At 33.7% G+C, this 14,277-nt stretch overlaps 1 protein-coding gene across 2 annotated transcripts in view; it reads right to left on the reverse strand.

Moving 5' to 3' along the window:
- The window catches only part of CNTN5 (contactin 5), a 1,399,046-nt gene that overhangs the window by 389,931 nt on the left and 994,838 nt on the right, over nt 1–14,277 (reverse strand). For both annotated transcript variants that reach the window (XM_045038579.1, XM_023239314.2), the window contains one exon: nt 10,897–11,100. In XM_045038579.1, the coding sequence (XP_044894514.1) occupies nt 10,897–11,100 (204 nt within the window). The remainder of the gene's footprint in view (nt 1–10,896; nt 11,101–14,277) is intronic.

Here is a 14,277-nt window from a genome sequence, read left to right on the forward strand (position 1 = left end):
TGCTGAACAATATAGAAAGCTTATGAAAGAAATTAAAGAAGACACAAAGAAATGAAAAAAAAAAACATTCCATGCTTGTGGATTGAAAGAACAAATATTGTTAAAATGGCTATAGTACCCAAAGCAATCTACACATTCAAGCAATCCCTTTCAAAATAGCACAAGCATTCTTCACAGAGCTAGAACAAAAAAATCCTAAAATTTGTATGGAACTAGAAAAGACCACAAATAGCCAAAGCAGTCTTGAAAAAGGAAAGCAAAGCTGGAGGCATCATAAATTCTGACTTCAAAATATGTTACAAAGATGTAGTCATCAAAACGGTATGGTACTGGCACAAAAACAGACACATAGATCAATGGAACAGAATAGACAACTCAGAAATGGACTCACATATATATGGCCAACTAATCTTTGACAAAGAAGGAGAGTATCCAATGGAAAAAAGACAGTCTCTTCAGCAAATGGTGTTGGGAACATTGGACAGCAACATACAGAAGAATGAACCTAGACCACTTTCTTACATCACACACAAAAATCAATTCAAAATGGATGAAAGACCTAAACTGAGACAGGAAACCATTAAAATCCTAGAGGAGAAAACCAGGCAGCAACCTCTTTGACCTCAGCCACAGAAACTTCTTCCTAGATAGATCTTCAGAGGCAAGAGAAACAAAAGCAAAAATGTACTATTGGGACCCCAGCAAGATAAAAAATCTTCTAGACAGCAAACAAAAATAAAAGGCAACTGATGGAATGGGAGAAGATATTTGCAAATGACATATCAGATAAAGAGTTAGTATCCAAAATCTATAAAGAACTTATCAAACTCAACACCCAAAAAACAAATAATCCAGTGAAGAAATGGGCAAAAGACATGAATAGACACTTCTCCATAGAAGACATCCAGATGGCCAACCGACACATGAAAAAATGCTCCACATTACTCATCATCAGGGAAATACAAAGCAAAACCACAATGAGATAGCACCTTACACCTGTCAGAATGGCTAACGTTAACAACTTAGGCAACGACAGATGTTGGCGAGGATGCGGAGAAAGAGGATCTCTTTTGCATTGTTGGTGGGAATGCAAGCTGGTGCAGACACTCTGGAAAACAGTATGGAGGTTTCTAAAAAAACTAAAACTAGAACTGCCCTATGACCCAGCAATTGTCCTACCAGGCATTTATTCAAGGGATACAGGTGTGCTGTTTTGAAGGGACACATGCACCCCCATGTTTATAGCAGCACTATCAACAATAGCCAAAGTATGGAAAGAGCCCAGATGTCTGTCGACTGCTGAATGAATAAAAATGAATTAATAAAGATATATATATATATATATATATATATATATATATATACATAATCTTGCCATTTGCAACAACACGGATGGAACTAGAAAGTATTATTCTAAGCAAAACAAGTCAGTCAAAGAAAGACAAATATCATATGATTTCACTCCTTTGTGGAATTTAAGAACACAAACATAACATAGGGGAAGGGAAGGAAAAATAAGATAAAAACATGGAGGGAGGTAAACCATTAGAGACTCTTAAATACAGAGAACCTGAGTGTTTCTGGAGGAGAGGTGGGTGGGTGGATGAGATAAATGGGTGACAGGCATTGAGGAGGGACTTGTTGGGATGAGAACTGGGTGATATATATAATTTATTAATCACTTGGTTCTACTCCTGAAACCATTACTACACTGTATGTAAACTCACTTGAATTTAAATAATTTTTAAAAAATTCTTATCTTTAGATAAAATTTCAAATTGTTTTTTTAAGTCTGTTTGAGGAGAAATTGAATTGTATGGAATGACTGATTATCAAGGACATCTAAGGAAACCAAATATTCATTTTATTCAGAAATCATCCAATAATTTCTCTTTTTTTTGTCCTGAGATATTTATTTATTCATGTATTTATGCATTTATTTATGTATTTATGCATTGATTTATTTTTTATTATTTCAGGTTTTTAATTAAATTCTAGTTAATTAATATATAATGTGATATTGTTTTCAAAAGTAGAATTTAGTGATTCATCACTTACATATAACACCCAGTGCTCATCACAGCAAGAACCCTCATTAATATCATTACCCATTTAGCCTATCCATCACCCACCTCCCATTCATCAACCCTCAGTTTGATCTTTATAATTAAGACACTCTTATGGTTTGCCTCCTTCTTCTTTTTTCCCCTTCCCCTATCTATGTTCATCTGTTTTGTTTCTTAAATTCCACATATGGGTGAAATCATATAGTATTTGTCATTTGCTGACTGTCTTGTTTTGCTTAACATAATACACTGTAACTCCATCCACATTGTTGTAAATTACCCAGTGATTTCTTGATGTCTTTGTTTCATTTGTTTCATATCAAGATGATAAGCTTTCCAGAGAGGCACAGAAAAATAAATAAAAGATTAATAAAACCAAATAAATATCTATATTCCTGCAGAATTCAGCTTCCTTTATGTAGATAAATATATTTGAGTAGGAGTGTTCTTGTACAAAGCTTTCAAGTTCCCTAGGAACTGTCTGTAAATTGAAAATCTGAACAAAAAGTTCAAACTACCAAGAAGTGAAGAGATGAACACAACAAACTTTTGCAAACAGGAAGGAATAAGCCAGCTCTAAAACACTGCTTCAATAATCACAAATATTGCACAAGACAAGTAATAATATTTTTATCCAGATATCTGTTTGGTCTTTGCATTAGTTTTTGATGGTCATTATAACAAAATACCACGACCTTGGTAGTTTTTAAAACCTGAAGATTAAAGTTTCATTTGACTTAAATCAAGTCTCTCTAGAAGGCAGGGCTACCTTCCCTCTGGAGGCTCTAGAGATAATCCATTTCCTTCTCATTTCCAGCTTCTAGCACTACGTTCCTTGCATTCCTTAGTTCCTGGCCTTTCCTCCATCTTCAAAGCACATCACTCTAAACTTTGCTTCAATCATCATGTTGCCTTTTCCTCTTCTGTATTCAAATAAATCTCTCTGCCTTCCTCTTACGAGGGCACCAGGTGACTATATTTAGGGCTGATACTAATCATCCAGAATAATCAAGGTTAATCAAGATTAATGTCTCCATATCAAGATCCTTAATTTAGTCACATCTGCAAAGTACCTCTATCATACAAAATAACATTTAAAGTTTCTAGGAATTAGAACTGGGAGGTTATTATTCCACCTACCGCAATCTTCAAGGGCATGCCATTTTTTACATCTTTACATTGCTCATGGGATCTGTATTATTTAGTAATAAATTAATGAAGCTATGTATAATTTCCTTGTTGGCACAATTCTTGTCTTAAAATAAACCTGTTATCCACACATAAATTCTCAGCTTATGACTATGCCTGTAGCTCATTAAAAAAAAAATAATGGGTGAAGGAATGGGTAAAATAGGTAAAGATTGAGTACACTTATTTTGATGAGCACTGAGAAATTTATAGAAATGTTGAATCATTACATTATAATCTGAAACTAATATAACACTGTATGCTAATTATACTTTAATTTAAAAAAATGCCATCAGATTTCCCGCCACCAAATAGTAGGTTATCTGCATCTACAATCCTTTTACTTTTCTTTTCACTGTAACAACTGATGAAATCTCTAACAAAAGCCAATCTTTCTGCATTCATTCTAAATCTATTCCCACTCTTTTTCTCAAGTTAGTTCTTCAATTATTCTTGTTTCTATTGTACTTTCCAACTCCAAGAATGAGAAAAGGACTAGGGACCAGATGGTTTATTCTTTCTTTCCTTCTTTCCTCTTTCCTCCCTCCCTCCTTCCCTCCCTCTCTTCTTTCTTTCTTTCTTTCTTTCTTTCTTTCTTTCTTTCTTTCTTTCTTTCTTTCTTTCTTTCTTTCTTTCTTTCATTTCTCCTTATAAATTATCCTCTCTGTACCACTATGGAGCCATTATAGCCCTAAGGAAAGGGACTGGAGGAATGTTGCCTTAGGAAAGATGGGTATAAGAGAAGAGAATAGGAGAAGATCCCATCTGGACTGGAAGAGGAATGAGCAGCCTGGTCCTGTACATAGTGGACTGTGGGGAGTTGCTTTGTTATATCTTCTTGAAGAATTAAACCTATTATCAGAAAGTGGTGATTCTCTCTATCGCTAGAAATACATTTAATATCTTGTATGATATAGTTGAACAAGTTCAATTTTTTTGGTTACTACTTGGTTAATATTTGGTTATTATATATATATATATATATATATATATATATATATATTCTATCTTTTCACTTTAAGCCTTGTAAAGTTTTTAGAACAGTGCCTTACATGTAGCAATTAAATGTAAATATTGATTACATAAAAATAAAGTTAGCTAAAACTATCTTCAAAATTGGGCTGGGAACACAGATGAGAGAAGAAACAAAAGTATGAAATTGCCATAATTAAGACAGAGATAGTAAGACTCTGAAGGGAGACTAGAGGGAAGAGTGCTGTGAGAAAGAGGCAGGAGAGTTTTGAGGGAGAGATGTGGCAGCTGTAGGAATGATAACTTGGCAAAAGATAAATGTGGTTATAGAGGAGTGTTCAATAAATTTGTGTTATATGGAATGCCAAAACCATTAATTACCCTACAAACCATTAGTAAAAATTGATATTACTCATAAATGCTTTTGAAACTAGATGTTTGTTTTGCTTTTAATGAAGTGATATGTGAGATTGGCCTCATGGGGCACTCAATGAGAACAGGCAGATCCTAGGATACAAGTTACATTCAGCATTTAGGGTAATATCATCCTCTCTCATAACTATACAAGATGGTTATTGTATTTGTTTTGCCCTCCATTATAGCCTTAGTATCTCACAAATTATCTAACACATAGTAGGCATAGGATACACATTTGTGAATGTGTGAGGGTGATTTCATACAGTGTCAGCCAAGGAAATCTGATAATGTTACTCATGCACTTCAGAGCTTCTAAAGCTTCATCATCTATGTTTTAGATACATACATTTCTATGTGTATGCCAGTTCAAATGATCTTGGCCAGATTTTTTACTTCCTGAACTGCCACTGCAAACAGCTCTGTGCAGGAACAAGTTTTACACACTTGCAACTTAAGGGCAACCTGCAAGTGCAGAATTAACTGCCTGTAGTGCCACCCCTAGGGACTGGGAGGTGGAAGGTCACTGATACCTCCACAAAGGAGACTGTTCTGAGCACATTTCATAAGGTTCTGTTCATGAAAGATCATGCTCCAGCTGCCTGTAAAAGTGGTCATGTCTATAATGCAACCTCCTTTACACTGTTTCACTCCTCAACTACACTCCATCCCTCACTTCTGCTCTCTGGGATAAATTACAATTAACTACCACTTATAAGCAAATTTTGTTTCAAGGTGTGCTTTAGGAAAACCCAAGCTAAGGCAGTAAATTCTACAGTACATTTTATAAAGTAAAATTTTACTTGTACTTGAAAGGAAATAATGTGCCTATATATATATATATATATATATATATATATATATATATATAAATATAACTTCTATTATTTTTAGAAAGGTCTACTTTTTTTTCAAAGAAGTATAAAAACACAGTGTTCTTGAAATAATTTTCATAGCTAACTGTACAGTTACAGCAGATTAAACGTAATTTTTATATTCAAACCCCTGCAGAGGTGTTTGCCAAATTTGCAGATATATCCATTACAATGCCTGTCTCTGCATTGAGAAGTTTGTAAAACCCAGCAGGAATTACAGCTGACCGTGCTGCAATAAATGGATTCATCCACAATTGGATTATATTTTTATTTTCAGACTAACTGAAAATACCCACCTACTTGGGAAAACACTCAGGGATATGTCTTTATTATGAATATACTTTTCAATTATTTTCTTTTTGAAGATATATCAAATAGTGATATGAAAGTTTTGAATTAAAAACGATTCCAGTCTAATCTATGCCTTTCTTGGAGTAATGTTAAAAGTTTCCTGTTTTTCACACATTATCCTGGTATGAATTCTATGGCCATTCAGTTAGCTCACTATTTTTTAATAGAAATTGTTAACTTAAGGTTGCATATAAATGTTAAGTCTGGGAAGCTTAGAAGTTAGTATGGATTGACTGTAGAATTGGTTCCTTTCTGAAGTAGGGGTGAGGCATGATCATGTGAGGTGTGTTGATAGACAGCTCTGCTTTGATGTGAGGAAAAGAAATTGGTTTTCAGGCTGCACACACCCAAATGCCAGAATGAGAAGGTATATTGTGTGTCACCATAACATTAAGTACTTCAGTCTTCCATTAAATATTCGTTTATATTGTTAAGAGATATGTCCTTTGCCCTTTTTGCATGTAGGTACAGGGAAAGAGTAGGATTCTGATATTTCACTGACACCGTTGTTCAACATACATACCTTCAACCCCACTTTGTCCAGTCTTATGCCCTCCTCCTCAACTGATTTCAAAACTTTTTAAGCTTCCACTAGGCACATGGTCCTCAGCCCCTTCTTTAAATCCTTTCAAATTTATTCTAGGTTTTAGTTTTCTCCATCTGTTAAGTCTTTTAATTCACATCCTCCCTTATTCTTCAGAAATATATCACAATGTCTCCTTTGTTAATCAAATATTCCTCTCCTTCATCATTCTTATTGATTATGTGGATTTCCTCTCTCATAGGGTCTCAGGAAGGGAACAGACAACAAATACATGAACCTAATCCACCATTTTGAGCTCTATGCTCACATCTTCTTGTTCAATACTCATTTCCATAGACTTTCTTTATGTGTCACTTCTACTTTTCCTATTACTTCTCTGACTTTTCACTACCTTTTGTGGGATTTTTATTCTTTACTCTTTCAATGCAATTTGGATTATGCAAGGCTTGTTCCTAAGCTCACATCTCCTCATTTCACACTCTTTCCATGGACTTTCTTAATCATAGAAATGTTTTCATTTACCATGTGCATTGTGATGACTCATGTTCATATTTCAACAATATTATTAAAACTATTAATTATATTTTAGAAAAATTTTAAGAAAAGTCACACTCAAAGTGTATCAAACTCTTATTAATGCTACCAGCCTTCTTTCCTGTTATATTCAATTCAAAGTTTCACTTATTAAAAACACAACTTGTGCAGCATACACATCTAAAAATAGCTCAAAACCTATAAAATATGATATTAAATGATAACTGTATAGTAATAATTTATAAATGTTGATTTTCAGCTTTCACAGTTTATGGGAAAGTTTAGAATACTTGTAAAAGTGTAATGATAAAGGTGGCAGATAAAAGGACATAAGTGTAATGTAGACAGGGTGAAAGAAAAAGTAGAGATAAAAATATCTTCATGTTGTGTAATAAGAAGTCAACAATTATTTTCAAGAGTTAAGAGCACAGTAAAGATTTAAGTACCTTATTAAAGTTAATGGTAAAACTGTTAATGGTAAGCAATGAAAAACTGTTATATAAATACAAGAGGAGGATAGAAGTATATATACTCATATGTATGAAGGAGTCAACAATTATTGTCTAAACTTGATTAAATAAGAAACATATTTTCTAGCATTATAGGAGAACCTCATGAAAGAAAAAAGAATTAAAAAAAGTTGGCTCTAGGAAGTGGGGCTTGATGGGAGGTAGATGTATTTTTTTCTCCATCTGCACTTATAAACCATTACATTCATTTGATATTTTTTATTAAAAAACAAACAGTAGGCAAATAACTACCAAGGAAAAATAACTTTAGATAATTTACAGAAAGAAGAAATGTGAATCTTCTAACTTCTCTTGTAAAATCTTAAATAACTCTGTCATCAAATAATATAACTGAACTTCAGGAAATGTTTTCCACCTGTTTCTTTTTAACTTAAATATGAACCTTAATATAACAGTTTGTTTTATTTATTTTTATTTGCTTTATTAACTTTTTTGTATGGTACTGCTCAAATAATGATTTTTTAAAATACAGATATTCATAAAAGAGTAAAAAGTAGTCAACAATGTCAACTGCATCAGTAAATTCAGGTATTATGAAATATATATATATATACATATTTGCATATGTATATATATTTGTATACATATTTGTATACAAATTTGTATACATATATATGTATATATATTTGTATATGTGTATATATATATATATATAATTTTAGTAGACACAGTACTGGTTATATATATTTAAAAAACAGTGTAATGTTCTGTAAAGGCCAAAGGAAACAGTTTATGAATGGAGAGACTGGTGCTGATAGGAAAAGGGACAATATAGTAATTCTATTGAAATAGGATGGAGGAGACACAGTGTGGATAGAGATGTAGTTAGATTTAATTTTATTAGTAGGAAGATAAATTTGAAGTGAAGTGTTCTTGGTCGGGCAGTCTTAGTAGGATTGAGAGGAAGTGCTGAAGGCCCATTTGAAGTTGGTGATCATGAATCAACGGTGGGTGAAATTCTCTAGCAGCTCTCAGATTCTCAAAGCAGTCACAGATTAAGGGCATAGCTGAATTCATTAAGAGTTGGGATTTTGCCACACAATCACAATAGAAGACAGAGGGGCAAGGGAGTTTGAATAGCAACAAAAAATTATTTTAATTATTCTTGAAATGTTTGACCATGGAAGGTAGAAAGTAAAGTTAAGTGATACATCTGGGCCATGAAATAATACAAGACAAACAAGTGACTGTTGAACATGGGTGTTGAGCTTATTTATTTATGTATTTATTTATTTAAAAATGTTTATTTATTTTTGAGAGAGAGACAGAGACAGAGTGTGAGCAGGGGAGGTTCAGGGAGGGAGGGAGACACAGAATCCCAAGCAGGCTCCAGGAGCCAAGCTGTCACCACAGAGCCGGTCATGGGGCTCAAACTCAAGAGCTGTGAGATCATGACCTGAGCCAAAGTCAGATGCTTAAATGACTGAGACACAAAGGCGCCCCTTGGTACTGAACTTTTAAGTACTAGTGAAACTGGATTTGTACATGTACTACTCTTGCTCATATGGTCGGTGTAATGTTCAGGACAATTACGTGAAAATAAGACAGCCACTGTCAATCTCAGCCACTATCAAAGTGTACATTACTATTACATAAATGGATAGTGTTAATGGAACTAGTTATTGACTAGGCAGCAAATTTTTACAATTTTCAGGCAAAGATGTTTTAAATTCTTAAGTAATTAAGGAGAAAATGCTCAGAAATTTTATGGAAATATAGAGAATCACCTCAATTCTAAACTTTTAACTAAATACTTTTAAAAATCATATCTATTTCCTTTTTGCTTTTCACCCCCTAGACATTCTCATGTAATCTTGAAGTTGACATACTATATTCACAAACATGGCTTTAACTGTAGTGAGGGAATGCACAATGATGACTTTTAAATATTTTTTCTAGCCTTCTTTTATGTGTATTAGACATATATATCTAAATTCCTACTGCATATTTCCACATGGATTTCCCAAGATTTCAACTCTTCATATTAAAACCTGAATTACTCACATTTATCAACACTGCAATCTATTCCTTCATCTGTGTTATTTCTTCTTATGAAGTGAATCATCACACATTCAATGAACTGTGCCTAAATTTCCTCTAACTCTAGAACTTGCCATTTAATTAATTATTAAATCTTAGTAATTTTCCCTCTTTAACATCCTGCATATTTTCTTCTCTTCAATGACATTACCACTGTTTTCATTCTGTCCCTTGTCACCTCTCAGGTGGTGAATTTCAATAGTCTGAATTGGTTTCCCAATTTCTCTTCTTTTTTCCAAGCTATTTCTCCATGCCATTATCTAGCTGTGTGAATTTGGCAAGTCCCTTTATGTATCTAATATTGGCTTCTTCATCTCTAGACCGGATATTGTATTTGTTCTCTCTACCAAATAAGATGTGTGTGTGTCACACACACATATGTTATATTATATATAATATATAATAATTATATATTATTATATTATGTATTATATGTATATTATATACATACATATAGTGAAGTCTAAATATATAAAATGAGAAACTAAGCAGTAAGATATACACACACATATATATACATATATATACATACATATAATGAAGTCTAAATGTATAAAATGAGAAACTAAGCAGTAAGCAAAAATCTTGTGATGAAACTCTGGACATACACTGCACCGGCATATATTCTAAAACTAAGCATATAAAAAAGTAATGTTGAAATAGATTTTTTAAGCTTGGCAATCAATCAGGATTCTCAAGCTCACTTCTTAGTAATGCCTTCATGGATTTTTTATTGCATGACAGAGCAAGCCACATATCATATATCAACTCTAATATAGTATTTGACTTCTTTAATGCAATGCTTAACTGTAAATGTCTATAACTACAAATGAGGCATTTAAATTTGAAGATACTTTAGATAGATGGCAATACCTATAATTAGAAAATCATAATTTTGCCTGAATTGCACTTAAAAGTTAAAGTTCCACCTGCTTCCATTATTGGGAAAGTAATAATAACAATTATAACTGTTCCATGAAGTATTAAAAGCTGAACATTCAATTTGAAGGTAGCTGCAATGAAAAAGTAATGAAAAATGAACCTATAAAACGTTTGCAATTCATACACATATGTTATATAGAGGCATTAAAGAGCAAAGAAAATAACTAGTCTTTATTACAGTTGATCTTTTCAGATGCTCCCTTTTTTTTGTCATTAGGATAGCATTATGGTTAATATCTCTCATCCAAAGATCATCACTTTCCTATGCCAAAATTTTTATCCTAAGGTATGCATAATCACAGACTAAAACTGTAGAGTTTCTAAATTTGGTAATTAAAAGATTTTTGCATTAGGCTTAAATGTTTAGAAAAACAATAATACCTCTTTATTTTTCACATTTGAGGTGGCTGAACCATTTTAATCCAGGCTATGTAACTTACCATCATTACGTAGAGTGAGTGGTGTTGGAGGACTAAGTACTCGAGCATTTGTCACTGTGTTTTTCACCAGACAAATATAGCTGCCAACATCTGATGTTTGGACTTTAGATATATAGAGGTTGCCTGTCTCCTGGGAAATGAACCGCCGGCTGTCTTCCGCCACAAAGGAAGGGAACTCATTAAATACCCAGCTATAGATGATCTCTGAAAATACACAAAATTCAATTGTTGAAAGACACAGATTATTTTAATAGCAGTTAAAACTCAAACAACAAATCCTTTACTAAGTGTTAGGTATATTGCAAGGCCATACACATTGGATCCACATATCTATATAATTTAGCATTTTATGCTAAAAGACTGTTATTCTTAATGATTACAAGAAGATCAAAAATATTTCTTAAGGATGCTTAGCCTATATTAATTCATCGATTCATCCATCCATTCAATTCCAATGTGTACTGAATTCATATTAGATAATTGGCACTGTGATAGCACTGAAATTAAAAAGATGAGAAAGACAGTTCCCCATTCTAAAAGATCAAACTAATGGGAGATTTATGCAAATCTATCAATCAATATGGAATAAAGAAATAGAGATATTTACTCTGTTTTAAAGAAGGCATGGGAACAGGATACTTAAGCAATCATATTGGTCAGTAAAAACTTCCGTAAATAAGAGACACTAAGCTACAATATTTACTCACTTATTTAACAAATATTGGCTTATGGTCACAATAGAAACCAGGTATTGTTGTGTTTGTTTGTTTATTTGTTTGTTTGTGAGAGGGAGAGAGCATGAACAGGGGAAAGGGGCAGAGGGAGAGAGAGACAGAGAGAGAGAGAGAGAGAGAGAGAGAGAGAGAGAGAGACAGAGAGAGAGACAGAGAGAGAGAGACAGAGAGAGAGAAAGAGAGAGAATCTTAAGCAGGTTTCATGCTCAGTGTGGAGCCTGACGTTGGGCTTGATCCCATGACCCTAGGATCATGACTGAGCTGAAATCAATAGTCAAATGCTCAACCAACTGAGCTATCCAAATGCCCCCAGATATTGTTCTAAGAAGGAAAGAAGTTTGTGTTCTCAGTCTGGAGTTTTCATTATAGTGGGAAGAAACCAAGAATACACAAACAAATAAACATCAAGTGGTGATAAGTGCTGTGAAGAAAACTAAAGTATATTAAAAGAGAGAGTTATAAGGGTGAGAAGGACATGTGAAATTATATTTAAAGTCTTTCAGTTACAATTGGATAGAGAAGACACAGTGTGAGGACAAAGCAGGAACCAGGAGGAGGGGAAGCAGGAGGAATGAGGTCCACTAGCTTAAGAGGCTATTTTCAACATAGCCATGAAAGATATAAATGATTTGCACTAGAATGGTAGTGGCAGTGATGCTATTGTTTCTTGTAAAAAATTGGTAGTAGAGCTGACAGGAATTGCTGATGGATTCATTATGAAATGTGAGACAAAGAGGGACCAATGATTTAAGTTTTGGGCCTGAGTCACTGAGCAACTAGAAGAATGTATTTGCTTTTACTAAAATGGGCAGACTTTTACTAAATAGGCAGTTCTTTAGAGATGTGGGTGGAATAAAACCAGGAGTTTAGTTTTGGCAGATTGAATTTGACATAATATCTGGTGTCAAATTAGAGAATTGATAAGGCAGTCATACATTTGAATAAAGAGACCAAAAGAGGAATTTGTGCTTGTGTTATAAATTTGGAGTATTAAAAGGTTAGTTTGACTTGGCCAGGTGAAGAGTGTATGGTGTGCTGAATGTATTCCAGTCAGAGAAGACAAATGAGAAAATTCATTCACACAAGGAATTGGATAATATGAATGGACCACCACAAACAGTTTTGTGTTATTAGACTCATAATTTTGAGGAAGGGAGTGGTAAGAGGAAAGGTTGGGGGGATTAGTGGTAAATACAAATTACTAAACACAGATTAACATGGTGTGTGTCTGTTATATTAAGAAACTTGTGCTCAATCTTACATATAATGTGGTACCACTGGATGTTTTTCAAGAAAGGGTTGACATAGATACATATATTAGTAGGTTATTCTGGTGATTCTGCAAAAGTTGGATTAAATTAAAAGGAAGGTTGCAGCAGAGAACAATAGGACAATATTGCATACTGAAAGTGAAGGCTGAAGAAATCTGAATCAGAACCATGATCATAACAATGAGAAGAAAGATGTTGATCCAAGAAATGTAGCAGAGGGAAGGCAAAGAGAGAGAAAAATAGTTCAGGAATACTCTCACGTTTCACTTGAGTGATTGGGAAGAGCGTAGTACAAGAAATTCAATGGAAATACATTAAGTCAAACTAGTTTGAGGAGAAAGATAATTGGTTCATTTTCAGGACATTTTGAATTGGAAGTCTGTGAGGAAAATCTGGTCAAGGAGTTCTAGCAGTTGGCAAATAGGTGTTTGAAACACAGGAAAGGAAATCTGAGGTGAAGGTTAAATTTGGGAGTTGTCAGTATATTGGTATTATTGAATCCAAGAAGGGATGAGATTAATCAGGAAGAGTAGATATGGTGAGAAGATACTCTGGGAAGCACAAACATCTAAATAAATGTAAGAAGGGGCGCCTGGGTGGCTCAGTCAGTTGAGCATCTGACTTGATTTCGGCTCAGGTCATGATCTCATGGTTTGTGAGTTTGAGCCCCACATCGGGCTCTGCTCTGATAGTGAGGAGCCTTCTTGGGATTCTCTCTCTCCCTCTCTCTCTCTCTGCCCTTCCCCTGCTCATATTCTCTCTCTTTCTCTCTCAAAATAAACAAACTTAAAAAAATGAATTAACTAAATAATGAATTAATGAATAATGAAAAATGAATTAACTAAATAATACAAAAGTGTTCAAAGGGTAAAAGGCAGAAACTGTTGGAAAGACTCAAAGGGAAAAACATGCAGTGTTATAGGTGCCAATGGCTTAACCAATTCCACAAGATTAAATAATGTCAAATAAGGAAAAAAAGCCCAATAAGAAAAATTTTACTAAAGATTGGCTTTGGGGTATCACTGAATAGCAACTTCAATAGCATTCAAATCTCTATAAGCATTTGAACTATCTATGTTATGATTGAAAGAGCAGATTCCAAGGTCCCCTTTCTCCTACCTACCTACCATGAGTAGTTAAAAATAAATTCATCAGTCTGGCTTTATATACTTTCCAATGGGGAACCTGGCATTTATTCAGCCTTTCTGGATACTCAAGCAGAGACTTGAAGATTACCCATTCATATTGAGAGTCAGTGTAACTAATTTTGAAACTTTATATGTTGATGATTAACTTTTATTATTCTCCTAATTTATTACTATTATTTAATTTTTATCTTAATGGAACCAATACAATATTTACAGTAAAGTAAGTCA

The sequence above is a fragment of the Felis catus genome, chromosome D1 (genome assembly GCF_018350175.1).
Source record: "Felis catus isolate Fca126 chromosome D1, F.catus_Fca126_mat1.0, whole genome shotgun sequence".
NCBI lineage: Eukaryota > Metazoa > Chordata > Mammalia > Carnivora > Felidae > Felis > Felis catus.